The 27951-nt window shown below is 42.1% G+C and overlaps 2 protein-coding genes across 12 annotated transcripts in view; one reads left to right on the top strand and one right to left on the bottom strand.

Annotated features, from left to right (window-relative positions):
- Positions 1-27354, bottom strand: NUDT5 (nudix hydrolase 5). 10 transcript variants are annotated; one of them, XM_081053244.1, is made up of 10 exons: positions 27198-27291; positions 26458-26562; positions 15859-15964; positions 11750-11817; positions 9200-9295; positions 8019-8068; positions 6933-7040; positions 5402-5497; positions 4673-4774; positions 3045-3274 (listed from the first exon to the last, which is right to left on the bottom strand). In XM_081053244.1, the coding sequence occupies exons 3-10, from the start codon at positions 15919-15921 to the stop codon at positions 3180-3182; spliced, it is 678 nt and encodes a 225-aa protein (XP_080909370.1). In that variant the 5' UTR covers positions 15922-15964; positions 26458-26562; positions 27198-27291; the 3' UTR covers positions 3045-3179. The 10 variants fall into 10 exon arrangements, with proteins under 10 accessions (XP_080909379.1, XP_080909378.1, XP_080909370.1 ...); XM_081053253.1 differs by lacking the exons at positions 9200-9295; positions 26458-26562 and adding an exon at positions 1-241 and having other exon boundaries at positions 3078-3131; positions 4669-4774; positions 27194-27354; XM_081053252.1 differs by lacking the exons at positions 9200-9295; positions 26458-26562 and adding an exon at positions 1-241 and having other exon boundaries at positions 3078-3131; positions 4669-4774; positions 27198-27346.
- Positions 27337-27951, top strand: part of CDC123 (cell division cycle 123) — a 60511-nt gene continuing 59896 nt past the window's right edge. The window contains exon 1 of one of the 2 annotated variants that reach the window (XM_081053220.1): positions 27337-27790. In XM_081053220.1, coding sequence (XP_080909346.1) covers positions 27717-27790 — 74 coding nt within the window. In that variant the 5' untranslated portion in view covers positions 27337-27716. The remainder of the gene's footprint in view (positions 27791-27951) is intronic. The other variant, XM_081053221.1, reaches the window with a different exon arrangement.

Here is a 27951-nt window from a genome sequence, read left to right as displayed (position 1 = left end):
TGCATTTTTTGTTGCCTTTATTTTATGAAAAAGCTCATTTCAAATCTACATTAAACGAAGCTGAATACAAAGTCTTAGAGGAGGAGGGCTGGGGGCCTCATTTACAAAAACATGGCTGTTGTCCTCTGGCCTTAGAATTTCAGGAAGGGCACTTCGAAGGGCTTTGTATTTGCATGTTTCAGTGCCAGAGCGTAGGCATAGACCCTGGCGTCCACTATCAGATTTTCTTCAGCTACCAGAGCTAGAGGAAGCAAAGGAGACATGTCAGACAGTGATGCCACGAAAGGGTAGTAGCTCTTACTCCATCAGTGTTTACTGTGCAGCTCCCATGTGCCAGTGCTGTGCTGCATGCTGGTGATACTGTGAAGGAGGCATTTTGTGCCTTCACAGCTCTTACTCTAGTGGAAGAATAAAGGATTACATACGTTTCCAGCATGAGACAAGCAAACAGGAAGAAGAAAGACAAGAGCACATATAACAGATGATGATTTTCTGTTAAAACAGGAAAGCTTTGTAGATCCGATTGGTACTTCATTTGTAGCTCACTATCGGGCTTTGCTACTCTGAAACTGTGCATGGTTATTCAGTACCTGACTTAGAGACTCACGTGTCTTTCTCACCGCTAGGGAATACATACTTTCCCCATTCAAGTTAACTACTATGCATGATAGGTCTAGAATTCTATAAAGGATGACATCTCAGAACCTTCTTACAAAGGGCTTTAATGACAATTTCGGTTTCGCTCAGATGGAAGTTATCAGACTTCAAATCTGTCTCTTATTTTTCAAGCTACTCATTTAGAACAAGCTCAGAGACACTTTGATCCTTGAAGGCAGGGTTATGTCCTACTCACCTGAATGACGGGCTTGGTAAGTGCTGAAAGCTATTTCTTGTAGCAAACTGAACTCCAAATACCTTTTGCAACTTCTCAAATGTTGCTTGTTGAGGAAATGATTTGATTACTATATTTTGAGTCTAGTAAAGCTAGGAAAACTGGCTTTTACACCTCCCCCCCATATAGCCTTCTCTATCTGCCTCCCCCTCTTTCTCTATCTGCCTCCCCCTCTTTCTCTATATTTTCCCCTCTTCTAAGGCCAGAATGGAAGTTTAATTAGGTGGAAGGGAGAAGGAAAGGTTGTTTTTTTATTAAAGAATACTTTCCGAATATAAAAAATGATAAAAGATACAGCATATAACATTTAAGCACTATGTGCCAACATTCTCCCATTTTCTTTTACTTATGTCTCCTCAGAGATAGGGGCTGTCTGTTGTTCCTGTTACATGAGAAAAGCTTAGAGGCCGTGGAACTTGTTCAGCTGGACCTAATACACGGTCCGCTGAGCTCAAATCCGGGCAAACACATCAGACTAACTTACGGTGTCTGTTACTGAGAGCCATGCTTCTCTGAGTAAATGCCTAATAAATGACTGAGTCTTCAGTATGAGTATTTCTAACTCTGACTTTGAATCTGGAGGTGGTTTTTACCTCAGATCCAGTTTTTTAAAAAGTACAGTAGGAATGGCAGCTTTCTGGGAACCTGAAATCACTGATTGAAAGATCCACTTTACTTTTCACACAAACAACATAGACATTAAAAAATAGAACTGCAAATAGTAACAAGTGTAGGAGAGGCTGTGGAGAAAAAGGAACCCTCATACACTGTTGGTGGAATGCAGACTGGTGCAGCCGTTATGGAAGGCAGTGTGCAGCTTACTCAAAAAATTACGAACAGAATTACCATATGACCCAGCAATCCCTCTCCTGGGTATCTACCCCAAAAATCTGAAAGCATTTATCCATAAAGACACGTGTGCTTCAATGTTCATTGCAGCTTTATTTACAGTGGCCAAGACATGGAAACAACCAAAATGTCCTTTAATAGATGAATGGATTACGAAGTTGTGGTATATATACACAATAGAATACTATTCAGTGGTAAGAAAAGATGAAAATAGGACCATTTGTGACAACATGGATGGATCTTGAGAGTATAATGCTAAGTGAAATAAGTCAGACAGAAAAAGCAGAGAACCATATGATTTCACTGATATGTGGTATATAAACCAAAAACAACAAAAGAACAAGAAACAAATGAGAAACAAAAACTCATAGACACAGATAGTTTAGTGGTTACCAGAGGGTAAGAGGGGCGGGGGGGTGGGAGATGAGGGTAAGGGGGATCAAATATATGGTGATGGAAGGAGAACTGACTCTGAGTGGTGAACACACAACGTGATTTATAGATAATGTAATACAGAATTGTACACCTGAAATCTATGTAACTTTACTAACAATTGTCAGCCCAGTAAACTTAAAAAAAAAAAAAAAAGAACTGGAAGCCACTGGTACTTATGGGAGAGAGAGGTTGCTCTCAAAGCTCCAGGTCCAACAATGCTTCAATTTTTGCAGTAAAAATTAAGTGAGTGAATGTGGACCTACCGAGCGGCATGAGGAGTTCCGTGACGGGCCCGGTCCTGTCTTCAGTACACTCCATCCTAGTAGTTCTTTCAGGGACATCTGTCCACATAATCTACTACAGAATCCCTGGCCAGGGATGACACACTAACCACGTGACCTGTACGTTACTAAGGGCCACACTGCTGGTTAGTGTAGTTCATTGTGTCAGCACATGGCTCTTGGCGTAGAGTAGATACCTCAGTATTTGTATTTATAGAAGGAATACTGTTCAATTCTCCTCTAACATACACTTTGCACAAAGAACCATCTAACACCCCAGCATAGCTAACAGAGAGCTCCTTAAACCTCCGTATCTCCACGGTTAAAGATTTAAGGTATAAATAGTTCTGGCTAATAAGAGGGAATATAAGCTGGATTTATATAGGGAAAGAGCCTCCGCTGAAAGCTTTCACTTGATACAATGTCTTACTCATATTTTCAGACTCTATGCCACCTGGAAAGGACAATTATTTTTTCTTGGTCAAATGCAGTTTTAAAGTAGTTGCTATGTATTTGACTTGAATGATAAAGAATATAAAGAAACAATTATATTTAGTACCCCTTTTCTGTGAATGGGTGGGGAAAAGAGAGAGTTGGATAATAATGTTAAGAATGCTTACCTTCAAGTCTCTTCAGCAAGTCATTCTTTGGTAAGGAAATTACTTCCATAAATTCTAAATAGACAAAATGCAAGTGAAAACAAAGCTGAAGAATAGGAGAGCCTACCAGAAGAACACAAAAGGCCCATAGCCCTCACCACTCCACCAAACCATAGAGGTGGACAGACACTGGAAGCTGAGTAACATACCTCCATCTCCTGCAAAGAAACAGAAGGAGGACATTTTAGCAGGGCCTGGAATGCCAAGACATGCGTCTTTTGTGCAGGACCTTTCAGAAAGACTCTAAGAACTTAACAGAAACCTGGGTCTCTACTAATTTGATTTGTATACACAGTAAAAAATTCCATAGTACAAAGTTATCGTTCTCCCAATCAAATGTTTGATAGCAAAATTTAAAGCATATTCTGTCATACGTATCTATGTATTTTTAAATTGTATGAAAATATACACGACACAAAATTTACCATTTTCACCATTTTTCAAGGTGTGATTCATTGGCATTAAATACATTCACACTGTGTGACCATCAGCACGATCCAGAATGTTTTCATCATCCCAGTAGGAACGTGGAGCCCGCTACCGCTCCCTTCCCCGTCCCCGGCGCCTCTTCTACTTTCTGCCTCTGGGAATGTACTGACCTGAGGTGTCTCATGTTAGTAGAATCACACAGTGTTTGCCCGTCTGGCTTATTTCACTTAGCACGATGTTTTTAAGGTTTATTCAAGTTACAGCGTGTATCAGACATTTCGTTCTTTTATGGCTGAATATTCATTGTATGAATGCTGCATTTTGTCTTCCATTCCCCCTGGTGGGGACTGTGAGCCACACTGTATGAACGTGGGTGGACAAGTATCTGAGCCCCTGCTTTCAGTTCCTAGAAGTACACCGGGTATGTACCCAGGAGGGAATTACCGGATCTTCTGATGATTCTGTGTAACTCGGAGGAACTGCCGTTTACATGTCTGTTTGCTAGCTTGAAAATTGAGCGTTTAAAATCAGCTGCAATGTACAAAACATTTAGGAACAACTAAGGAAGATGAGAACTGGAAGACTCACTTGCACACATGGTTTTCTGTGGTGTATATATCAACACCTTTAAGGGCAGGTGAGGACATGGAACGGCCATGCATTAAAGCTTCTGAATCCAAACTTGCTAAAATATATTACAGAGCAAAGAATTTCCAAAAAGCTTCTCTAAGTATGGAACTCAATAAGAGTAGTTAATCAGCTGCTGTCCTGTAACAGTTACTTAGCCATTCTTTACATATATGAAGACAGAAATCAGAATGACTTTGAAGATTTTCATTGTTTACTATTTTGGATGTAGGCCTGTAGCTCATATTACTAAGTAAGAATAAACTCAATACAGAAAATATGGAAATATGTAATTTAACATTTTATATAAAGAAAGCATAAAAATCAATGAAGTGGTAAAAAATGCTAAAAATACACAAGATTACGAAAATAGACAAGAATACTGAGGAAGCATCTGCAAAAGACTGTTACTTTTTAACCAGTCAGAAAGGAAACTACTAGCAAAGCAAAGGTAAACAATATTCAATGCTGTTCAGCCCTTAAACAGCCAGTGCACTCACCGGGCTTTGGCTTAGGTCGCACGTTTTCAGCGTCATCTCCATTAATAGTTACTGTCACAATGTGTGTGGTACAGTTTGACAAACCCGGATCCATACTTACAGCTATGGAGAGAAGCAACAGGTCATCTTTACAGGCACCAGTCAGAGGTCATTTGTCTCATGACTTAAATGCCTTCGGAAGAAGACAGCTCCTAAGTCCTGTGTAACAGAACTGACGCAGGAACACCAGTTTACCCGCCACTTAGTACGGGCTGGAGGACTGTAGAACATATGTAGCTAGCATCCCTATCTTCCCCAAAGTTCCTGCGCAAACTTCGGTAAGTCTGAGCGGAGATGGTACTGACATGATGTAAAATTCTTTCACATGAAGAAAAAAAAAGTCTTAGGCGCATGACGTGAGTTTGATGGGTGAGCCAGAGGTGAGTACGTAATAAAGCTCAGGGTGTGGGGACCTCTGGAAGGCAACATGATTTCATAATTCTTCTCCGACTTCAGGTCTTTCTTGCTCAAACTTGCTGTCATGGGGAGGGGAGGGTAAGTTCACATGTAGAGGGTGACCAAATCTAATTATCATTTTTCTTCAGTGAATTAGCCAAAATAAAAGCCATCTGAATTCTGACTATAAAGAACACCCCAAGAAGCAATGCTTTTACAACAGAAGAATCCACTGCTTGGCTAATTTTCCTAGGTTTGCCCCCAAATGCACCACCCCTGGAAAGCAATACAAACCTGGGGACCATTCAGCAACGTCACCTTTATAGCCGGTTTCTTCCTCCAGCTCCCGCAAAGCAGCTGCCTCTGGGCTTTCGTTATCATCTATGAGACCTGGGAGTTCAAGTTCAAGTGAGGTAGGAGAGGGAAACCCACGTTTCTTTGAATCTCTCCTTCTAACATAGCTGCTGCTGAGCTATGTGAGAAGAATCAGAGGATAGTGAGAAGTGGTCTTACTGGTAAAACCGAGGTTTGGCACTTTTATAGAAAAAAAAGGTAAATGCATAAAACCCTAGGCAGATTAAGTAGGTCCAGATAGCTTTCGTCTGTTCATCGTACTTAGACCTAGATTGGTTTTCACGAGCATCTTAGCACTAATGATTTCTACAGCCCGGGTAACAGATTTCCTGGGAGGACAAGTGGCTCGGTGATGGCTGAGTGGCCCAGGTTTTGGACCTAGCTGTGTGACGACAGCACCGGAAGCCTATTACTTCCCGTTTCCTCCTAAGATGGGGTCAGTGTTACCTATCTTGCCTTCCTCCCTCACAGGCCCTGTAGTGAGATGCCAGGATGAAGATCACCTCTGAGGGAGAACAGAAAAGACAGAACTGAAGGCTGGTGGGCTTTAGGGAACCACTATGATACTGTGATGAGGAAGAGAGTCCAAGTGGGAGAGGGACAGTAGCAACTCTGAGTCTTTCCTGAAAGGAATAAAAAATTACCAAGAAAAGGTGAAATACAGGCTATTCAGTTACTTTTTAAAAAAAAGATTTTATTGGGGAATTGGAACAGGATTTTATTGGGGAACAGTGTGTATTTCTGGGACTTTATTGGGGGAACAGTGTGTTTTTCCCAGGACCCATCAGCTCCAAGTCCAGTTGCCATTTTCAATCTAGTTGCAGGGGGGCGCAGCCCACCATCCCATGAGGGAGTCGCACCGGCAACCTTGTTGTTGAGAGCACGTGCTCTAACCAACCATCCGTCCGCCACTTCAGTTACTTTTAAAGTTAAATAGCGAGTAAATAAGAAAGGAAATAAAGTTAATTATATATTAATATGGGATGGACCTTAAAAATACAAAACTTAAACCACTAATGATAGATGAGATCTAATCTCTCCTGATGGTAACAACCCAATTCAGTCCTATAACAACACACTGCATAAATTCTAGAGAGCTTAACTTACTGTACAGCTGAAAAAAAATTTTCTATTCCATTGATAGTTTTTGGAGTTAAGAGTCTGGCCTAGTTATTACTGCAAATTTCTTGGCAGAGGGAGATCGCTAGTGATAGATGAAATAAGTTGACAGATGAGGGAAAAGCAATTCCTCAGAGAGGTTAGAAAGAATGTCACAAAGAGGAGGACAGGTGGCGTGGAAAGGTGAACTGTGACACGCCTTGGATTGCCTCCATGGGTGACGATCCCTGAGGTGGTTGGAGGCGCCTCACTGCAGAAAGGGTTCTGCTGAGCTTGGAACCCCATGGACAGATAAAACGGCGTTGAATGACAAGTCCCAAGAAACAGTCCAGTTCCAAGCTGGGTGACTCACCTGCGGGGAACTCCAGGCAGTAGCCCCCTAGGGGTGGCCGGAACTGTTTCACCAGAACGATACATTCATAATGCAGAGTTCTTTGCAGTACCGGGATAATTGTCACACCTGTTGCCAGGAAATAAGATGCAGGAGAGTCCTAATGAAAGCTCAGTCACGCCGGCAATCTGCTTACAGCAATCTCACTAAAACCCCGTATTTTAAGAAATGTGGCATTCGAACTCTACCTTATGTTTGCCATTCCCAATAGGAAGGTGAAAGCCACAATATTGTTAGTTAACGTGGAAGTCATTCTCACTTAAAAAATTAATTAAAGAAAAAATAATCACACTTCCATGTTTATAAATAAGTGATATGTTACTTGGCCCTAAAACAAAATCCCACTCAGTTCTAGGGAAAAGCAAACTTCCCAGGAAAGGTATTCACATCATCCCCTCAACTTTCCCAGCAGAGAAAAGCAGCAGCTGTGGCAGATACTCTGTTTGCTTCCAGTAAAAACCAGAACAGAATGGAAAAAAAATGAAAGGGAAAAACAAGAAAAGACCTGTCGCCCAACTTCTCCTAGACCAGAGGTGAATTTCAGAATTGTTTCTGGGACCTTTGCAGTCAAAGCATTTACAGCTGGAACGGAAAGTGAACTGAATGAACAGTTGTTTCCTAATTCCATTTCCTCATCAACATCTAAAGCAAGTGGTCAAGAGCATTTTTCAGTGCAAATAAGTTTTCCAAACTAGGGCTCTCCTAGATCCTTTGAACAGAACACAAAGGATTTCTAAAGTCATAGCATAGCAAGACACAGTATGTGGCTTCAAATTATTGATTTGTGTCTGGCTATGAATATGTCTTCTCCTCAAAAACACTGTTTGGAGTCTAGATAACAGGCTCCAGAAGTTATTTATAAAGAAAGCTGATTTAGTTACAGAGCACTGCAGAAAAGAATACTAGATTTAAAGATAAAAAATCATAATTGGAGGTAAATGCTCTGACGTCTTGGTTACAGTAGAAGGAAAAACCCTGCACCTAGCCTTACAGAGAGTGATGTGGGCTAACTTCCCTCACGAGGTTATAATAGGTTTGCACCCATACCATCAGCCGACTGTCCTTTCCTGGTTGTACGTTTCACCGTTTCCCAAGTTCTGTTCAGTCAGAAGAAAAAACAAAATCATTAGTGCTGAAGAGGAGAATGTTCTTAGGTTTTGAGTGTACAGCCAGAACTCTACAAATGCAAAGCATGCAAAGATACTAATGACAATGGTCAACACAACCCACTGTGCTGTCCTACAGCTTCTGAAAATTACCAGAGAAAAGCTGCCACCCGACATCTAGCCCTCTGGGTGCTGTCACTTGAGCTGCCTTTCAAATCAGTAACTGGAGAAATTCTTCAGTTTGGACCACAAATCTACAGGGAACAGCACAACTGGTGATCACAGCTTTCCAGGCTGTTCAGCAGTGGACGTACAATATGCCCCTGCGAAAATTCCAGAGGGGATTCTGCATAATGAGAGCTGGTGAGATAGATAGTTATACAATTCAGATGTTAAGGTCTGTGACCTAAAATACACAATTTAAGAAAGCAGGACCTTCCCATTTATTGAGGAATTCTGAAATTTAGGAGAGTGCTCTTCTTTGCGTGTGTGACATCTTATCAAAGGAGAAAATGTCCCTGGAGGAAAGAGTGAGATGAGTGATAGCCCGTCCCTGATCCCTTTTATGGCATCATGCTGATTAGCTATTTGTTCTGGGGGAGCACTGCAAGGAAAGTCCAGTTCTTGTGTTTCTAGGGGGAGGGCATGAGGGACAACTCCCCCTTCACCCTCTCATTCCTCAACTAGGAGAAAGCAGTGCTAAGAGATGGGAGTGAAGAAGCAAATAATTTTGCATCCAAGGGAGACATTTGAGTGGCTCTGGGTATTGGGATAAGAAAGGCGTCAACGTCTGTCTCCCTACAGTAACGCTGAGTATAAGGTGTACTACTTGGAGGAACCCTCCTACTTTTTATCTGCTTATCCTTAAGGGTTTGGATCTTGCCACATTTCTATTAAAAACCAAAATTTCAGATAATGTAATCTAGTTTTAAAATAACTTTCTGTAAACTAGATACTTCAGTATTGTACCCAAATTTTACAGGGCAAATATGTCAAAATGAACCTGTGGAAACCAAACAGACTTTGACAACTCACAGCTGCCGACATTCCTGTTAGTAGCAAGAAGCCAACCAACAAGCACTTCTGATAAGTCAGTAATACAAACTGCAAGAGACAAAACACCTTTGATATAGCTCTCTCTGCTGCCTCTTAAGGTTAGTCCTAAAGACTGAAGAAGACAGTGCTGGGCAAAGCACTGAAGGTCCCATCCCAAATACACTAGGAATAAGGGAGACAGAAAGAGTAGCATCAATATAGTGGTTATAATGAGGTAAATAAGCAGTAACGAGCCAGCAATTATGAGCAATAAAATACAAATGCATTTATAAGAGATACTAGAATAAGAATGCCCTGTGAGAGCTCCAGTCACCTTAGCGGGACTCAGAGAGCGACGTACACTGGACTGAGTCAGAAAATCTTAGTCTCCACTTGCCTACTAGCTGACCCCATAGCCACAACCTTGAGACTTTTCTCATTTGTAAAACTAGGGAGTTAAGAGTACGTTATCTCACAAGTCTCTTGTAGCTTTAGAATTCTGATTCTAGTTAAGTTACTCTATTTTTTAGTCTTTGTTATGGGAAGATCTGTTTTGCTTTCTTCCCTCTAGTCAACCAACACAGGAGGTAGGAAGGGCCACAAGATGATGACTTCACTTCTGTCCTGAATGTCAATAAAGGGATGTACTGCCAGCCTATTTTCACACTTGTAAAATTAATTCTGTACCCTCTTTCAGGAATATGACAGTGGAACAAAGGATTCTCTAGCTGCTATTGTATCCTTATCCTTACATGCTTTTATATGAAATAGATGAAACATTTTATAAATTTATAAATCACAGCCTAAAGTACAGAGCTTCATCCTTCCAAGCTTGACATTCTGTGTGACATGTTAATGCTGCATGTAAGACCCCTTTGGAGCTGCGAGAAAGACCTATGTGAGGAGCTGGAGGTGAACATACGGAGGCCATATGAGCAGGGCAGTTGGGTAGACTCTAGAACCTGCTCCCAAACTACTGGAGCAGACTCTCTGCAGGTAACACCTAGTGGGTGTTTTGAAAATAATCCCCTAATGATTCTGCTGCACATCCCTAACGCAGGAAGGAAGGGAAGAAGGAGTCAGGTGACGAGACAAGGTGCTGCGAACCAACACATCCTCCTTAGACTAGTGTTGAGGGTTTTATTTGGTGTTATAAACGTAAACATTATAAGGAAGAGAACCAAATGATATCACTACAGCTTGGGTTCTAATCTGTCTATATTTTCACAAAAAGAAGTACATTTGAACATGTTGTGCTCCCTAAGGTGTGGGCCTTGCCGCATTTCCGAATCCCTACTTAGTTCATATTTAATTTTGTACATCAATCTCACTATAAATAATAGCTATACTCTTTACTGTGGTGATGATCGTGGTGTGCTTGGCTTTCTCACTTTGGGGTTTTAATTTAATGGTGTTATATATCTTAATGTTTCCCATAGCTCGCCAACATTGGGCCTTACCAATATTTTTGCTGGTTTAGTAGATATAATCAAAAGTTTAAATTACTGGCAAGTTCACGTACTTTAACTTTGATGATAGAAGTATTTCCTCACAAGGAAACTCTATTCTTATTTGATCACTTAGTAAATGGAATTTTTATATTAATTTATATCATATAATTAAGATACATTTAGTTGCATTTTCATATTTTCTCATTCCATTTTATTTTTTATATTTCACTAAGTAAATGCTTAATCTATTTTAACACATTTTTCCTGATATTTAATATAAAAAATTACTGAACAGAAAATCTGTAAAATAAAAGAAAAAAGGTTAATCATACAGCTGCCATTAACATTTTTCTACAGTTTTCCTTCTAGCCTTTTCTTACACATTATTTGGCAGAGTTTTAAAAGCATACATACAATTTTGAATTTTGTTATCAAACATTAACTTTTCTTATATTGCTAGGCTGTCTTCATAATCTGCTTTGTAGGTGGTTGCATAGATTTTACCAAATGCATACACTATAACAATTATTTCTCTCTCTCTTTTTTTTTTTTTATGTTCAGGTTGCGTTCAATTTATTTTCGTTTTTTTAAGTTTTGATGAACCTTTTTCAGGCCTAAATCTGATTCCAAATAGTTTTCTTAGCAGAGTCTCAGGCCCCACGGTGACCTGGTCCCAAACTCTCCCCTCACACAACATCTTTATGGCATATAATACATATTGTGAAATGCTTTACAAAAAGTTTTCTTTTCCAATTTACATTTCCACATGCAAGATATAAGCATATAACTTTTACCTCAAACCCAGAAATGTTTCCTCTTTAATTTTTCTAATTTATAGATTAGAATTGGTTTACCTAGAAGGAAGCAACCTGTACTGTTAATCATTTTGCTGCTTTATTAGCTTAAATTAGGCTTGTCCCCAAAGTTTTAGGTTCACACTAATCTACTTGGGCAGAATGGTGTTGAAATAGATTTCTGACTAATTACGGTAACAAATTTACAATGTAATTTTTTCAGAGATTATAAGTGACTCAAACATTCTAACAATTTGAAAACAGCTAAATTAGACTTTTTAAATTTAAGATAGGAGTTTACAATGAGGAAAATATCAAAATTATGCCAAACAGTAACAGAGACCCTGAGAACCCAAATACTGAGCATTTTACAAAAGAAAAAAATAGGTTACCTTGTTTTACCAGTAGGATCCATGTAAGTTGTTTTCTCAAGCTTGACCCATTTTCCTTCTGCAGTTAACTAAAAGGAGATTAGATGGATGATAAACTGGGAAATTTTCAAACTGAGTTGTTTTTTATTTAGATCCCCCCCACCCCAACACACACACACATTTTCTCTACGTGGCCCTCCCAATTATCATGTTTATTTTCTGGTAATTCACGTCCAAGTTTTCAGTTGAGCGTATTAAAACGTGTTTTACTGAAGGGTGGTTCTGCTTCTGTTTGGAGTTTTGGAGGTAGTACTGAGAGGGGAGAAGAAATGAGAGCAGAAACCTGTTGGGGTGGGGCAGGGAGGAAGACTAGGGGTACGTATTAGGGAGTACAAGGAGTGAGGGGTCCTCTGGGAGGCGCCTCATGGTCTGGCCGCATAGGTGTGTGTGTATGCTCATCAGTGGCATTTTACAGTCAGCGACTACACAAGAAAGCAGCCTATGGGGAAACCATGTTGAGTGACTAGACTTCCCATAATGACACCTGGGTTTCCCACCCAATCTGAGAGGCACGCCAGCATCGTTCTGCCTAGACAGTGAGGAGTTTAGGTTACCAGGACTAACTCGCCCATGCCTGCTGCACTAACAGGAAGGTGTCACTGTGGCTCTGAAGCAGTAGATGCTTCTGACTATCGGACCTTTTACTTCTTACCAGCAGCAACCTAATGATTACCAGCAGACCTATTCACAGGTAACATGGAAAGATTTTTAAATAAAAAAGAATTGCAGAAAAGTGTCAAGATCAGAGTTCCAAGATGAAGGATTTAAAATGTATCCATTGCAGTGGTTCCTACAAAGAGCCTCTAAAAAAGCTAAACTGAGTAACATACAAGACATACATTAATTCTGGAATGTAGACTACAACTAAGAACTTAGGTTTTTATTGTTCTCATACATAGTGAGGCCATAAACAGCTAATTAAGATGCGATACCTAAGTATGAAATGTCTAAGCCTTAAAACTCACATATGATTTATTCTTCTACTCAGGGAAGCTTCTAACAAAAATTGAGAATTTTGATATCAGCAGCTAAAATCCACTTTAAAAACAGTCTCGATTTCACTAATACATGTAATGGAGAGGGAAACACTATGGCTCCCACACAAGAGCAAAATGTCCCTGAGTCCTAAAAAGGGAGCAGGAACAATGTTTAAAAACCGTTTCCTAAGAATTAGAGATGGGACAACCAAGATGGCGCAGTAAATGCTGCGTTTACCTTCTCTCACAACCACATCAAAATTACAACGAATCAACAAAACAACCACTATTGAGAATCGCCTAAAATCAAACTGAACTGAAGCCTTTCAACTAAGGATCCGCAGAAGCAGCCACCTCCAGACTGGTAGGAAGGTCAGAGACAGGGAATGGGCTGGTCCCACACCCCGCGTATGACCCTTAACAATCAGGGAGGGCTATTTCGGATGTGGGGGTCCCCTCAATCCCCTAAAGGAGTGAGAGATCCCAGCCCCATCCCAGTCCAGGGTTCCAGTGCTGGGGAGAGAAGCCCCGTAATTTCTGGTTGTGAAAAACCAGTGCAGATTGTGACTGAGTGAGACAGTGCGGCTGCACTCACAGGCGTCCCTCTTAAAGGGACCGCATGCGGACTTTCCCACCAATGGAATCACTTGTTCTGAGCTCCAGCGCTGGGGCAACAGCTGGAAAAGCGGCAGGGACAAATGGTGGGGAACGGAGTTGTCTGGCTTGGGACAGGGGCTGGAGAGGCGGCTTTCTTCTGGACGGGGGAGGTGGGGGAGACCACTGTTTCTTTCTTGAGCCCTTCCTCTTCCCGGTTACGAACACAGGAAGCTGTCTCTGCTGTTTGTTCGCCCCATGCTGGTGATTTGAGACCTGACCCCACCCAACTTTCAGGCTTCCAGATGCCTGCCTTGGCTCCAGCTGCAGACTTTCCTAGGGTCTCTCAAAGGTTCCTGGAACCCACACAAGCAGCGTCTGGCTTGAGTGTGTCCGGTATGTCTGGCTGAGCAGCCCTAAGCTGGCACTAGTGGCAGCTGACCTTGGTTCATGGTTTGGCCTCTCAAGGCGCTTCTAAGCGCAGCACGGGCCACAGCCATCTGCGGATTCTTTTGTGGCTCCCACTAGGTGGCTCTGGGTGAGACATGGGCTGTGGCTGAAGTAGACCTACAGCAGATCCCTTCCAAGGTGGTCCTGGGGCTGGCACCCCCCGTAGCCAGTTTCAAAACGAGCTGGAGCATCACCCAGCCACCTCCAAGTACGACGCACCCAGGGGGTAGATTGGGCAGGCAGCAGGGCCCTGCTGAGGCAGATCCTGCTCCATAGGGTCAGCCCCTGCACCACAACTCTTCCACTGCAGTCAGGCCAGTCCTCACAACCAGAGAGCCCAACGGTCAGTCCCTCCCACTGATGTGCAATTATCAACCAAGGCTCAACTACAAGAGGAGGGCACACACAGCCCACTAAGGGACACACCTGGAGTGAGCGGCTCAGGTGACCAGAAAGACTGTGCCATGGAGCCCCACAGCACACCTACTACAGAAGGCCACTCTACTAAGACTGGAAGACATAGCAGCCCTACCTAATGCATAGAAACAAACACAGGGAGGCAGCCAAAATGGGGAGACAAAGAAACATGTCCCAAATGAAAGAACAGAACAAAGCTCCAGAAAAAGAACTAAGCAAAACAGAGATAAACAATCTATCAGACGCAGAGTGCCAAACACTGGTTATAAGAATGCTCAATGATCTCATAAAAATGGAGATGGAAACCATGAAAAAAACCACTCAGAAATAAAGGATACAATAATTGAAACGAACAAAATATTACAGGGAATCAACAGTAGATTAGATGAAGCAGAGGATCCAACCAGCGAGAAGGTAGCAGAAAACACCCAACCAGAACAGCAAAAGAAAAAAGAATCCAAAAAAATTGAGGCGAGTTTAGGGAGCCTCTGGGACAATATCAAGAGTACCAACATTCACATTATAGGGGTACCAGAAGAAGAGCAAGGAATTGAAAACCTGTTTGAAGAAATAATGGTGGAACACTTCCCTAACCTGGTGAAGTAAACAGACATACAAACCCAGGAAATGCAGAGTCCCAAACAAGATAAAGCCAAAGAGGCCCACACCAAGACATATCATAATAAAAATGTCAAAGGTTAAAGACAAAGAGAGAATCTTAAAAGCAGCAAGAGAAAAGCAGCGAGTTACCTACAAGGGAGCCCCCATCAGACTGTCAGCTGATTTCTCAACAGAAACTTTGCAGGGAAGAAGGGCGTGGCAGGAAACATTCCAAGTGATGAAAAGCAAAGACATACAACCAAGATTACCCAGCAAGGCTGTCATTTACAATTGAAGGACCGATAAGGAGCTCCCCAGACAAGAAAAAGCTGAAGGAGTTCATTGCCACCAAACCAGTATTACAAGGACTCTTAGAGGGACTTCTTTAACATGGGAAGGGGATAAGGGTGGGTGAAAGGGGAAGGGATTAAGAAGTACCAATTGGTTGTTATACAGTAGTCATGGGGATGTAGGTTATAGCATAAGGAATATAGTCAATAACACTGCAATAACTAGGTACGGTGCCAGACTAGATCTATCGGGGTGATAGATGGGAATGGGGTTGGGGGCAGGGTGAAAAAGGTGAAGGCATTAAGAAATACAAATTGGTAATTAATACAGTATGGGGAATATAATCAACAATGTAAAGATCATGTAAGGTGCCAGATGGGCACTGGACTTGTCAGGGGGATCACGTCATAGACTGTGTCCAAAGCTGAAATAGAATAATATTGAATGTCAACTGTAACTAAATCTATAGGTCTATATAGTCACGGGATGTGGAGTACAACATAGGGAAGATAGTCGATGGTATTGTAACAGCTATAGATGTCAGAGGGGTAAGGTAGTAGCTTGGCGGGGTGGGTTATCCCTTTATGAGGGGTTTAAATGTCTTAACTAGTATGTTGCTTTGTACACCTGAAACTAATAAAAAAAGAATTAAAAACATTCATTTGAAAGCACAGTCTATACATTTCTTTGAAACTTAGTTTTATGTGGGGAGGGAGAAGGGAAGTGAAAAACAATTTATACCTCCTCTGAAATAATAAACTGTTTGGTATTTTGAGAAGAATCCGTTGGTTCTTGGTTATCCATTTTCAAACTAGTCTTTATACAGTCCTCAGGGAAGAAGTTCACGCTGTAAGAGAATGAGATTTATTTAGGCTACATTTATTTTTCTGAATGAAACAGTTGTTCATAGGCCACTAGTTACAACACTTTAATGGTAAAAAACTAATCTGTCATCAAAGCTGCTTTTCTCATGTGAGGATCTGGGAGAAGTGCCCCAGGTAGAAGAGTATACAAAAGGCCCTAGAAACATCCAGGGAAGAACGGAAAGCCATCCCAATCAGGTCCAGCCCAGGGCAGCACATTCCTACTACGCACGCGCGCGAATTAGGACTCCAGATACAAGCTTAGATTTTCTGATTCTGAATTTAAAAAACTTTCCAAGGAGAAACAGTACAAAGATTGTACACCACTCCCCTGACCTCCCCCACCCCCGCCACTACTGCCCCTCATCAACCCTTTACAACTCTGAGTGTGTGGGCTGGCTGTTTCTATCTCCCATCTATCTTTTTATTTAACTTGCAAATTGATATACCATTTTAATAATTTGAAAATGTACAGTTCAGTAGCAAGTAAATACATTCACATTATTGTGGCTCATTCATGTCAAAGGTAACCTATCAAAGCCACAGCTGTGCATAATAAGTTATGCACAGGATCTGGCGTGGAAGAGCGGCCCTGGCCCCGGCCCACTTGTCCTTCGTTACTACTGTTTCTTCTGTTTTGGCTAAATCCCCTTATTCTGTACCCGGAATATCTGAACATCTTTTTTCTATCCTCAAAGTTGATTGCTAATCTGGCTGCATATAAAATTAAGGGCTGAAAATATTTTTCTATCACAAATTAGGGGACGATGCTCGGTTGTCTTGCCTCTGGTATTGCTGTTGAGAAATCTGAAGCCATCCTGATTCTTGACCCTTTTTCCTCTGTGCCTTGTTTTCTTTCTCTGGACTCTTATTATAGTTATTCACATCTTCCTGTTGATTTTACTATAGTGGGTCGTCAAGTGGGTCCTTTCCTTCTGGAAACTTCAGACTATGCTTCTTCACAGGGAAATTATTTCACTGATAATTCCCTTCCCTCCACTTTCTCTGTTCTTTCTTTCAGGGACTGATATTTAGCTGTTGGATTTCCTAGACTGATTATCTGTTTTATCTTTTTCATTCCTATTTTCCATTTCCTTGTTATTTTACCTACATCTCTCAGTGGCTATTCCAACCTCTTAAGTTCCTTATTCACTCCTCTTAAGTTCCACCATTGCCTAACCCACCCTAACTCCCAACTTTAGCTCCTGGGAAAATACAGCATCAAGCATCATCACTTCTCTTACCAACAACTGTCGTACAGGCTTTGCTCTGTTCTTTCGGAACCTACAGTGACAAGTAAACTACCCATCACATCTCCAATTTTCACCTCAAACATCAAGTTTCCCCCATCCTAAAACACAACCAACAAAACAAACAACCACCTCATAACCCTGTTCTCTCCTCCAAAGTTGCTGGACTTCTTGAAACAGACGATACTACTGTGTATCTTTCCTCCGCCCATTGCATTCTACTCTCCTAACTACATCTATCCATCATCCCCAAGCTAGAAATATAAGTATCTCCAATCCCTTATTCTTTACCAACCATAACCTCGACATTACAAGTTCTAAAAAGCTACCTCAAACATTTTTTGAAAGAGTCCTATCCCTACCATCCCTGCTCCCATTTGGGATGAAATGATTTCCAAAACTATCGCCTAGACACTAGATCTTTCTTTACATTGTCCAACTTTCAACACTACTCAGTTATGTTGCTATAAAAATTCCCTAAAAATCACTGCTGAAGACATGAAGGAAGGAATAAAGTGAATCTGGCTGGCCAAGTTTAGATAGTCATTCTGTTCCTAAGAATTAAGTTAGTGTGGGGCCTGCTTATACTTGTTCTGAAGAGTAATAGCTCCTCATCTACTTGTCTGTGTTGGACTAAGTTAGTTACATTCAATTTCAAAATTATCTTGGCACAAGTTAAAAGAATCACACCACCTGATTTCAAAACTTACTGTAAAAGCCACAGTAATCAGATGGTGTGGGACTGGCATAAGGATAGACATCTACGTTGATAGAACAGAATTCAGAGTCCAGAATTAGACCCATAGATTATGGTCAATTGATTTTCAATAAGGGTGCCAAGACAATTCAGTGGGGGAAAGAATAGTCTTTTCAACAAATTGTTCTGGGACTAGATACACACATAATAATGAAAACGAACCTCTACCTATACCATATATAAAAAGTCAAAATGGATCCAAGATCTAAATATAAGAGCTAAACCTATAAAATTCTCAAAAGAAAACGTAAGCATAAATCTTCATGATCTTGGTTAGGCAGTGGTTTCTTAGATGTCACAGATAAAGCACAAGCAACCAAAAAAAAGGTAAATTAAGACTTCATCAAAATTAAAATCTTTTGTTCTTCAAAAGATACCATCAAGATAGTCAAAAGACAATCCACAGAACCGAAAGTTTGCAAATCTGATAGACTTGTATCTGAAATATGTAAAACATTTGTAACACAATAATAAAAGACAAATAACCTAAATGAAAATAGCCAGAGGATCTGAATAGATGTTTCTCCAAAGGTCTACAAATGGCCAATAAGCACATGAAAATATGCTCAACGTCACTGGCCATCAGAGAACAGCAAATCAAAAGCACGGTGATACACCACTTCACTCCCACTAAGATGGTTATAATAATAAAAGACACAAGTGTTTGTGAGGATGCAGAGAAGCTGAGACCCTCAAACACGGCTGGTGGGAATGTAAAAAGGGTGCAGCCAGTTTGAAAACAGTCTGGTAGCTCCTCAAAAGGTTAACCAGAGACTTCCCACAGGTCCCAGTAATTTCACTCCTAGGTATATAACCAAGAGACATGAAACATACGCTCACACAAAAACTTGTACAGAAATGTTAATGGAAGTATTATTCCTAATAATCCCAAAGTGGAAATAATCTAAACGTCTATCAGTTAATGAATGGATAAATAAAATGTGGTATTCCATACAATGAAATATTATTCAGCCATAAGCAGAAATCAAATTTTGATTCATGCCACAACATGAATGAACCTGGAAAGAAAGAAGTCGGACACAAAAGGCCAAACATTACAAAGTTGCATTTACATGAAATGTCCAGAGTAGGCAAATCCAGATACAGAAAGCAGACTAGTGGTTGCCAAGGGGCTGTGCGGAGGACTGTTTAAGGGTATGTATGGGGTTTCTCTTTGATGAAAATGTTCTGGAGTCAAGCAGTGGTGATCATGGCACAATCTCATGAAAATACTAAATACCACTGAATTTTACAGTTTAAGGTGAGTTATGGTATGTGAATTACATCTCAACAACCACCACATTTGTAGTCTTAAAATCCCCAACAGGCAAATGTTCAGGATAGTGGGTAGCTAAAGGTCACTTTGGTTTGAAAAGATTGACAAAGCCAGGAGACTAGGCAAGGAGTTCTGTCCTGGCCGCGGCGGGCTAGGGATGCCCAGCACTGCTGAGCCAAGCGACCACTCTGCTGTCCTCTGGGGGTACGAGGTTGGACGATTAGGTTCGCGAAGTCATCCTAGAAAAAGTGCGACATATCTCATTCCTGAATGTCAATACGGTCACCTTCGAAGTCCTCCCCTTGGGAAACCCTGCACTGACGCCAGCGCCTAGTCCACCCTGCAAAGCAATGTTGGAACTCTTTTTCTGGAATGGCCATCAGAGCTGTCGTCGTATTACCCTTGATGTCCTGAAGGTAATCAAAATGTCTTCCTTTCAATATTTCCTGTATCTTCAGGTAAAGAAAGAAGTCACTGGGGGCCAGATCAGGTGAGTAGGGAGGGTGTTCCAATAGATATTTGTGTACTGGCTAAAAACTCCTTCACAGCCAGTGCTGTGTAGGGTTTCCAGGCAGGAATCCCTGTCCATTCTCAGGAATTTTTTTCACTTTCCCGTTCCTGAATCCCAAGAAAGGTTGGTCAGGAAATCGGAAAAATCAGCTCTTTGAACCCAGGTGGTTAGTAGTATCGGCCGTCACTTTGTGGAAACGTTTCATCGTGGAGAACAGAAAACAGTTTATATCTCAGGATTCAGGAATGGGAAAGGGAAAAAAATTCCTGAGAATGGGTGGGAATTCCCGCCTGGAAACCCTACTGCCATGTGAGCTGGTGCATTGTCGTGATGCAAGAGCCATGAATTGTTGGTGAAAAGTTCAGGTCGTCTAACTTTTTTATGCAGCCTTTTCAGCACTTCCAAACAGTCAACTTGGTTAACTGTTTGTCCAGTTGGTACAAAGTCATAATGAAGAATCACTCTGACATTAAAAAAGGTTAGCAACATAGTTATAAGTTTGTGAACTTAATTGTCACATCACATATATTCTGCCTGAGCTCAACATGTATTTCTGTTGTAAAGTTAATGTATTTATGTTTTATTCAAATGTTACCAACATTGTTGCTTGCAGATTATGGGAAAACCTAGGAAGTCAATTTCCAATAAGGACTTTGGCAAAGAAGCAAAATTTGAGGCCTTAGGTAAGAAAAGATGACTATATGCTAAAGAAAGAAAAACCACTTAATGAGGAAGAAAGAGATGTCCGTACATCTTCACGCTCATTTAAACCATGAAGTACGCACAAAGTGTATCAATAGTTGTAAAAACCAAATACCAATCAAGTATCTTAGGTAACCAGGCTAAAGCAGCCGGTGGCAGAGCCACTGTACATGACAGGACATCCTAGGTATTAGAAAGACAGCAGTTGGCGCAAGAAAAGCCCTGCCTTCCCGGAGCTGACTTTCTGGTGGGGAGAAAGGGAGAAAAAGTAAGGAACGACAGACGATTTATGCAAAGTTACTAAATTATGGAGACGGATTAAGAAGGAAAAGAAAAGTGAAGATGATGGGGGTGGGGGCTTGCTAATCTACAGTGATCAGAAAAGGCCCCCTTTAATTTAGTGATATATGAACAGAGGCTTGAAAGTAATAAAGAAGCTACGTGGATATTTCCGTATGTAGAGACAGACATTTAGCATATTGACGACGAGTACATGCATAAAGCATAAGAAAGCAGGCAGTGACTCCTTTGAAAGTATCCCAGATAATAGTTTACTAAGTAAACTATTAACTGGCATTGGTTTCCATTAGACAAATAGTTTACATGACTATCATCAAAGCAGAATGCCGAGCCAGATGAAAACTTACCAGAGGTTGGCTATTTGTCTCTACCTGTGTGTTCTATACCCACATAAAAGAACTTTTATCTAGACTTCTACCTTCTCGATGCCCATTCCTTTCTATTAATAACATCAGAGAAGGAAAATTGCCTCCCCTTATAATTCTAACTTATGAGAAAATACCATCGGCAACCAAGCCACCCCACTGAGGGGACACAACATACCATGTGTCCAGACTGGTACAGGACGCTTACATTAAGTGGATTTTCACCTCCCCTTTTAAAAAGGAACACTCTGACCCCAAGTACCTTTCTGTACATACCCAAACTGCTGAAAAGAAAAGACCCGCAGTCCTCAGAGGCGTTAAGACCCACCGGTTAACACTGAAGGCAGAGCTAGGCAGTCACTAATATTCTCTATGACAAGGGTTCTTGGTCTGGATTCCCACAGAGCCTCCAAAGGGTCAGTCACACGTGTTAGGGCACACAAGTCCTCGCCCCACTCCCGTGGGGGCATCTTCAGGGGCTAAGGAGCAAACTAGTTTCTTCAGATTTACAGAAACTTTAAAGCGTTTAAGTTATCTGCTAGACACCTGCCCCCTGCCCCCGCCAGCTTTCTATCTTTATATCGTCCCTCAGCTTTTCAAAGGGATTGTGGATGACCAAAAAGATGAAAAAGTATTGTTCTTCATCTGCTCTTCATTTAACCAAGTTAGTTAAACTCAAATTACGAAACAGTCTTTAATCAAAAGATGGACCTGGGTAGGCAAATGTGAAGGTATAAACAGTTCCATACGGATTAGAATGTTAGAGAGTCAAAAGGCATAAAGGACAAAAGAGAAAGTGGCAGACAGGGCTGGGCCTCTCTAGGGTTTCCTGTAATGCAGTCAGCCCCAAGGGGGAACACTGGAGCAATCTACTGACAGTGCGAATAAAGAAAATGTGATTCAAGAGTGATTTCAAAAGTATGTTCTGTACTGTGTAGTCCCCAAATGCTCAGGACTATAAAAGCACCTCCAAAATACTCCTGAAACATTAGAATATCATTTTCAGCACCATTTCAGTAGCGAAATGGTGTAGTGTGGGGGCCAGTCACTACAAGTAATGCGCTGAAGAATGAGCAAACGAGGTTTCTACTCCATGCCGCACAGCCTTCTCCGAAAGCTCTTGTGCCAGAGCTTTCCCAAGCTGATTCAGTGTTGTTTTGAGATTTCCAAAGTTTAATTTGCATGTTTTCCACTTCATTAGCCAGAATTTAAGGTTGTCTAAGGTTATCTACATGTGGCTGCTAAGGTAGTAGTAATGCTTTGTTTTGTTTTTTAAGAAAACAACCCATGTACATAGTGCTTAGTGCTCTACTGTTTCAATCTCATAAGCCATTTTAACTGTTTGGATTGAACACTGACGGTCTAAGGTGTGTCAGATGTATGATTTTTCCAGGGCACAGAAGACCCTAGTGAGGGAGTATGTGAGGGATTTAGAATTCCTGTACAGTGGCAGGCAGGAGTCTCTAACTAGCTTTGTAAGCACGAACAGTTGAAATGTTTGAGCACATACTAAGTGCAAACGGACAACTATTCCTCCCCTTGGGGACCTTACACTTTAGCAATTAACCAGAGGGGCAAATGCCTGCTGTAGAGATAATGTAATAGCAGGGTGCTTTAAAGGAGGGGCAAATCACATCCACGTGGGAGGCAGGGAAAATTGTGAAGATTTTTAAACGGCAGTTTGATATTAACAACAGATTTACAGACTAAGAAGGTGAGGAAAGCATTCCAAATAGAAGGAATCACAGGAACAAAAGCATAGGCATTATCTGGGGGAAGGGTTGAGGAATTACAGGGCAGTTTGCAAGCCCTGTGGTTCTCAAGCTTTTCCTCCCCACCCTCTCCAAAAAACCCCTTACAATGGATTTAACATTTGCAAACACATCTCCAAGGGCTGGGTTCCACTGGATGCCTGCCTCCTTCCCCTAAATCTGCAGGCAAATGAAGCACCCAACAACCTGTTAAACAACAAAAAAAATTAACTTCCATAGCCCAGTCTTTTTAAAAGAAAGGATTTATTAGGCCATTGCTAGCAGAAAAAGACTGGTTTTGGGGTATGGAATCTAATCCACCTGCAGCATGGCTAGTTAGGAAAGACAACAGGTTGGTCGTCCCCCAAAGTCCCACAAGTGTTTTCTACAAATGGGAGGCGGGGAAGAGAAAGATGTAAGCTGTTCAGAAAGGCTTTACATTAGCTGTAGACAAAGGGGATGGGAGAAGGTGAAAAGGGGCTAGTTCTGGGACAGGCAGCAGAGTCTGCAAGGACATGTCCTGTGGCTCCTGTGGATAGCTGTGGGCAGCAGATCGGGAAGTTCACATGTAAATAAGCGGAAGCCCTGGGGGGCTTCCATGGCCCCTGGCTATTGTCTCTTTTGGATAATCCCAGCAATAGCCACCTGGAAATCAATCCTAAATTTCAACAGATGTACAGGAATGGGAGCACTCTGTTAGAGCTGGTCCACAGGTATTAACAGCCTGTTGTCTCTTTTACTCTCCAAGCGCTGTAATTCTAATTTACAATATCTCAGAATTTTTTTCTTGTCAAACCCTGACATGCCACAAACTCTCGTTGCTCCGTAAGCTCTTTGGAGTTAGCACTTACAATTCTCCACTGAAGGGAGGAAGATAAGTGATTACTTTTTCACAAACTTGGATATTTCAATATTAGTAATAACAGCTGGATTAGCGGGAAGTGGGAGTTAAGATTCAAATTAAACTGAGAATCTCAAAAGCACTCATTATTCAAATTACGATACTTGAATCGCTGGTTTCCTGAGGTTGCAAAGTGAAGCAAAAAATCACAGGAAATTTTACGTTGGCTAGTCGCTCCCATATCAAAGTAGAATACTGTAAACACCATCTATTCTAAACCAAATAGAAGATGTCGGAGCTCAAATTATAAGCAAGGCTTGTGATTGACAAATGAAGGTCAGGCAGTTGGACGAGTTTAATTGGATAGAGAAATCAACAAAGCACTCCAAAAGAAATTAAGTGGGAGAGGATCTGTTTGCAAAAATAATTTATGAATGTGTTGTTAAAGTCAAACATCAAATGCTTAGGCATATTTAAGATTCCATTCTACAATTCTTTCAGAATTCCACAGAAAAGCCACTTGACTTGTAATGAACAAAGAATCAAATTAGTATAGTTCTATTTAATAATCTTAATTATAATCATAAGATTTAAATTGTTTTTAAAGATGGTATTTTTATCGGTCCTTTTGTACCATTTATGGTAAAATTGTTATCCACATCACAAGGGTTCACTTGAAGTGAGCTTTTCTTTGCTGACAACCATTATCCTCAGATAAAGAAGACTTCCTGTACTTGATTTGTTAATGATGGGAAGACACTGAAAATTTTTCTTCTTTTCTGTCAGGTGTGGAGGTTGGGTAGGCAGGAAGGGAACTAACATTTTATGAAATGATGCTACTTGGTGATTTATAATCACATTTAGTTCTGGTTGAGCAAGAGTGAACTGACTGTAATTACCCTTAAATTTAATGGGTTACAGCAACATAGTAATGAGACCAGTAAAGAACCTCTTGTGAAACCAAGGGTCCTTATGACTTTGATTAAATCTAGTTTTAAATGCTAGCTCTAGAAATCATCTATCCCTCAGACACCTAGCCTTTCCCCTGATCATCACCAATTCCTATCCCCTCCCCGCTGACCCCTCCCCCCATCTCCCCCAAGCAGCAGAAGACAGTAGCCCAAACCTGACTCAGGGTCACATGTTGGGACTGCTGGCCGGCTAAATGTAAAATTTCGGCCTAAGTTATGTTTTAGCGCCTCCAACAGAAGGTGGAAGGAACCCCTGGTTACTTTCCCATGAGATCAGACAGATCTACACTGGACCCTCACCTCACCTCTGACCAATCAGTTCCTAGCATGACCGGGAACCACTAACCCACGATGTCTTATGATTTTGCCCTATAGAATATGCATTGGGTGAGTCGGTTTATTTAGAATATAAGCTCTCCTCTGAATTGGCCAATTCAGTATTCAACTATTTTTCCTTTCTATACTGCAAACTCCTGCTCGTGCATTTCTTTGGGCCAGTGCACACTGGCAGATGGACTCAAGACAAAACAGTGGGGTTCTGGTAACACTTGTAATAGCCCAGGCAAGAGACATGGTAGGTTTGGCCTAGGGTGGTAGCAGAGGCAAGAAAATATTTAATTCCTTGCAGGTGAGACTTACTACTTTTCCTAAAACAGCATCTAGGGAAGGGGTTTCCCGAGCTAATTCCAAGGAGATGATCTTTTAGGACATTGGGACATCAAAAGGAGAAAGGGGTGGTGCTCTGTTGTTCATCTCGAGTTTGAGATGTTGGCAAGATTTCCAAATGGAGAAAACCAGTAGGCAGTTGGAAATACTAACCTACAAGTATTAGTCATGTTAATTGATTCAGAGAAGGAAATGTTTTTCATTATTTAATTTGTAATTGCACAATAACCCTCCCCCCACTCATTTGGCTACCAATATTTTTTTGGCATGCACGAGAAAAAGCAAGTATTTCCATTGTTGTAAAGGTTTTATTGAAGAAACTTGAGGAATATGAACACTTCATGGCTAAGTGAAGAAAAGACAAACATGGTGGCTAAAAAAAATAGTGAAATTGAACTTCGCTGTATCCATTCACAATACTGGAGCATGTTTGTAATGTAGATTTGATGCTGGTTAAATGTGTACCAAGTTATGTAAAATCCACTGTGAATTCATGCTAAAACGTCACTGAACAACCTATCCTCCACACACACTCAAGTTTCCTGGGTGGTTAACGTGTTCGTCCTCCCATAACGACTATATTTCCAGTTTCTACTTTCTCCTCCATCTATTGATTCCTATCTTCAAGAGAAAACACCTTACCCAAATTCACCCCATCAGTGCTAACATTTCCTTCGCTGTAACTCCTTTATTTCTAGGTCGATTGAGAGACCGCTCCATTTGGCATGAGGTCACTCTTAAATCTGGCAGTCTGGCACCATTTCTCCTAACATATAGAGAATATTGCTTCTTCCTCTCCCTCTCCAGAAAGGATTGCATAATCGTGGCTCTCAGAGGTACTGATAACCCCACCTCACCCCCAACACACACACTGCAACACTGTGTTCTATTTACCTCTGCTTTGAAAACATATCTTTAAAAGCAATGCTCCCAACTAAACCACTTAGCCAGTTAGCATTTTGGAGAAAAACAAACCATGAAACAATGCGTATTCCAGGGGGGGAAGAATTTCTAACTCCAAATAGGCAGAGGATCTAGTAATTATTCGAATGAATATCTTTCTCAAGAGGCCTGGAAAGGTTCTTACCTTTACAACTGAAAACTGCTTAGGTGGACCCGTAAGTGTGCAACTTTAAGGAGACATCTAACGGCTACATTCAAAAGGTGCTTCTCAGCAGCTAGTCGCTTCTCTCTTAAAGAGAAAAAGCAAACGTGAGCTGCCTCGATATTCTCCTCTCTAGTCGCCCTCAGATACATCATTTGGGAAGGAGTATAGAAAATAGATGACAGTGTAATGGGGAGGGAAGAGGAGGAAAAATGAATATTAGAAGTTCAACTGGATTCCTTCCGTCTTGAGTCCAGCACGGCGTGGACACTGGTACAGCCTGGCTTTTCCAGGCTGCTCCTCGCGGGGCTAGACTACATTAACTCGATGCCCCAAGGGGAGCCCTCCCCCTTCCGCCTACTCTCCTGAACGTGCCTCTCCTCTCGTTCCTCCAGAGTCGCCCTCACACCCAGAGGCCCCTGCCCTCTCATCACCCTCCCCCCTTCGCAGATGCCTCAACCACTGCACTCGCATGAAGACTGAACTGTGGCGCTGCCTGCTTCCCTACTCCGAGGAGCCCGGGCTCTTGTACCCCAGCCCCTGCTTTGCCTCTGCACTCGCTCTGCTTTCCGCGCCGTCGCGGCGGTCGCCCCTCGCTGCCCGGGACGCGAGCGCCGTCCGCGCCGGAGACACGCGCGTGTGAGTGCCCGCACGCTCCAGATGTGCTCCCTCCCTCTTCCCCAGAGACCTTGTACGTGACTGGCCCGCGCCCAATTACCTACTCCAAGGTGTGGGGTGGAGGGAAGGGTACTCCTTTGGGAAGGGGGACGAAAGAAGAAAGCACGAATCCGAAGCAGCAGTCTCCAGAGAAGCCGGTGCTACTTACTGCTTGAGAGCCGCGCCTAGCGGTTATAAGCAGACGCGCACTTGCTCCCTCCCGGCACCCGTAGAGCCCCCGCCTGCGGGTGACCCGGCCTGAGATGATTACCTTCCGGGGCAGTGCGCGCCTAGGCGGGAAGGCGGAGCCGTGCCCTTCTTACGGTCCCCTTCTTAACGCTTCCGTGATTCCTTTTCCGGGACCAGAACTCTGTGTCTGTGTGTGTTCTTACGTGTATGAGTGTGCACTAAAAGTACGGCCCGCGATTTTCCTCCTCTGCTCCCCTTTCTGGCACTTCCTCCTTGCTTTATGGACCGGAAGCGTCCTAGAGTCAAACTAGCTCGTCGGGCACTTCCGGGACGGGAGAAGAGGGTTCCGGGAGGCTGCTGGAAGGAGGGCGCGGGACAGCGGCGGCAGCTGGAGGATGAAGAAGGAGCATGTGCTGCACTGTCAGTTCTCTGCGTGGTACCCGCTGTTCCGGAGCCTTACCATCAAGAGGTGAGACGGGAGGGGCTACGTCGGTGCGATAGGCAAAAGGGAACTGCGACGTTTGGGGCGAATCCTATCTCCGTCAGAACATGCAGGCCTTGTAACGACTGGAAGGGAGCGCCGGGAGCTCCAGGACCGGGGTTTCCACTTCCCAGGGGTATTTCAGGTGG

This window comes from Rhinolophus hipposideros, assembly GCF_964194185.1.
Source record: "Rhinolophus hipposideros genome assembly, chromosome: 1".
Lineage (NCBI taxonomy): Eukaryota > Metazoa > Chordata > Mammalia > Chiroptera > Rhinolophidae > Rhinolophus > Rhinolophus hipposideros.
The sequence above is the reverse complement of the archived record's forward strand: the minus strand, read 5'-3'. Positions and strand labels throughout refer to the sequence as shown.

Coding starts and splice junctions, on each gene's coding strand:
- NUDT5 (XM_081053246.1), bottom strand. CDS start 15,921: ATGGATAACCAAGAACCAACGGATTCTTCTCAAAATACCAAACAGTTT. Junction 9,296..11,749: donor GATCCTACTGGTAAAACAAG/GTAACCTATTTT, acceptor CCTTATTCCTAG/TGTATTTGGGATGGGACCTT. Junction 5,498..6,932: donor CTGCCTGGAGTTCCCCGCAG/GTGAGTCACCCA, acceptor TTGAACTCCCAG/GTCTCATAGATGATAACGAA.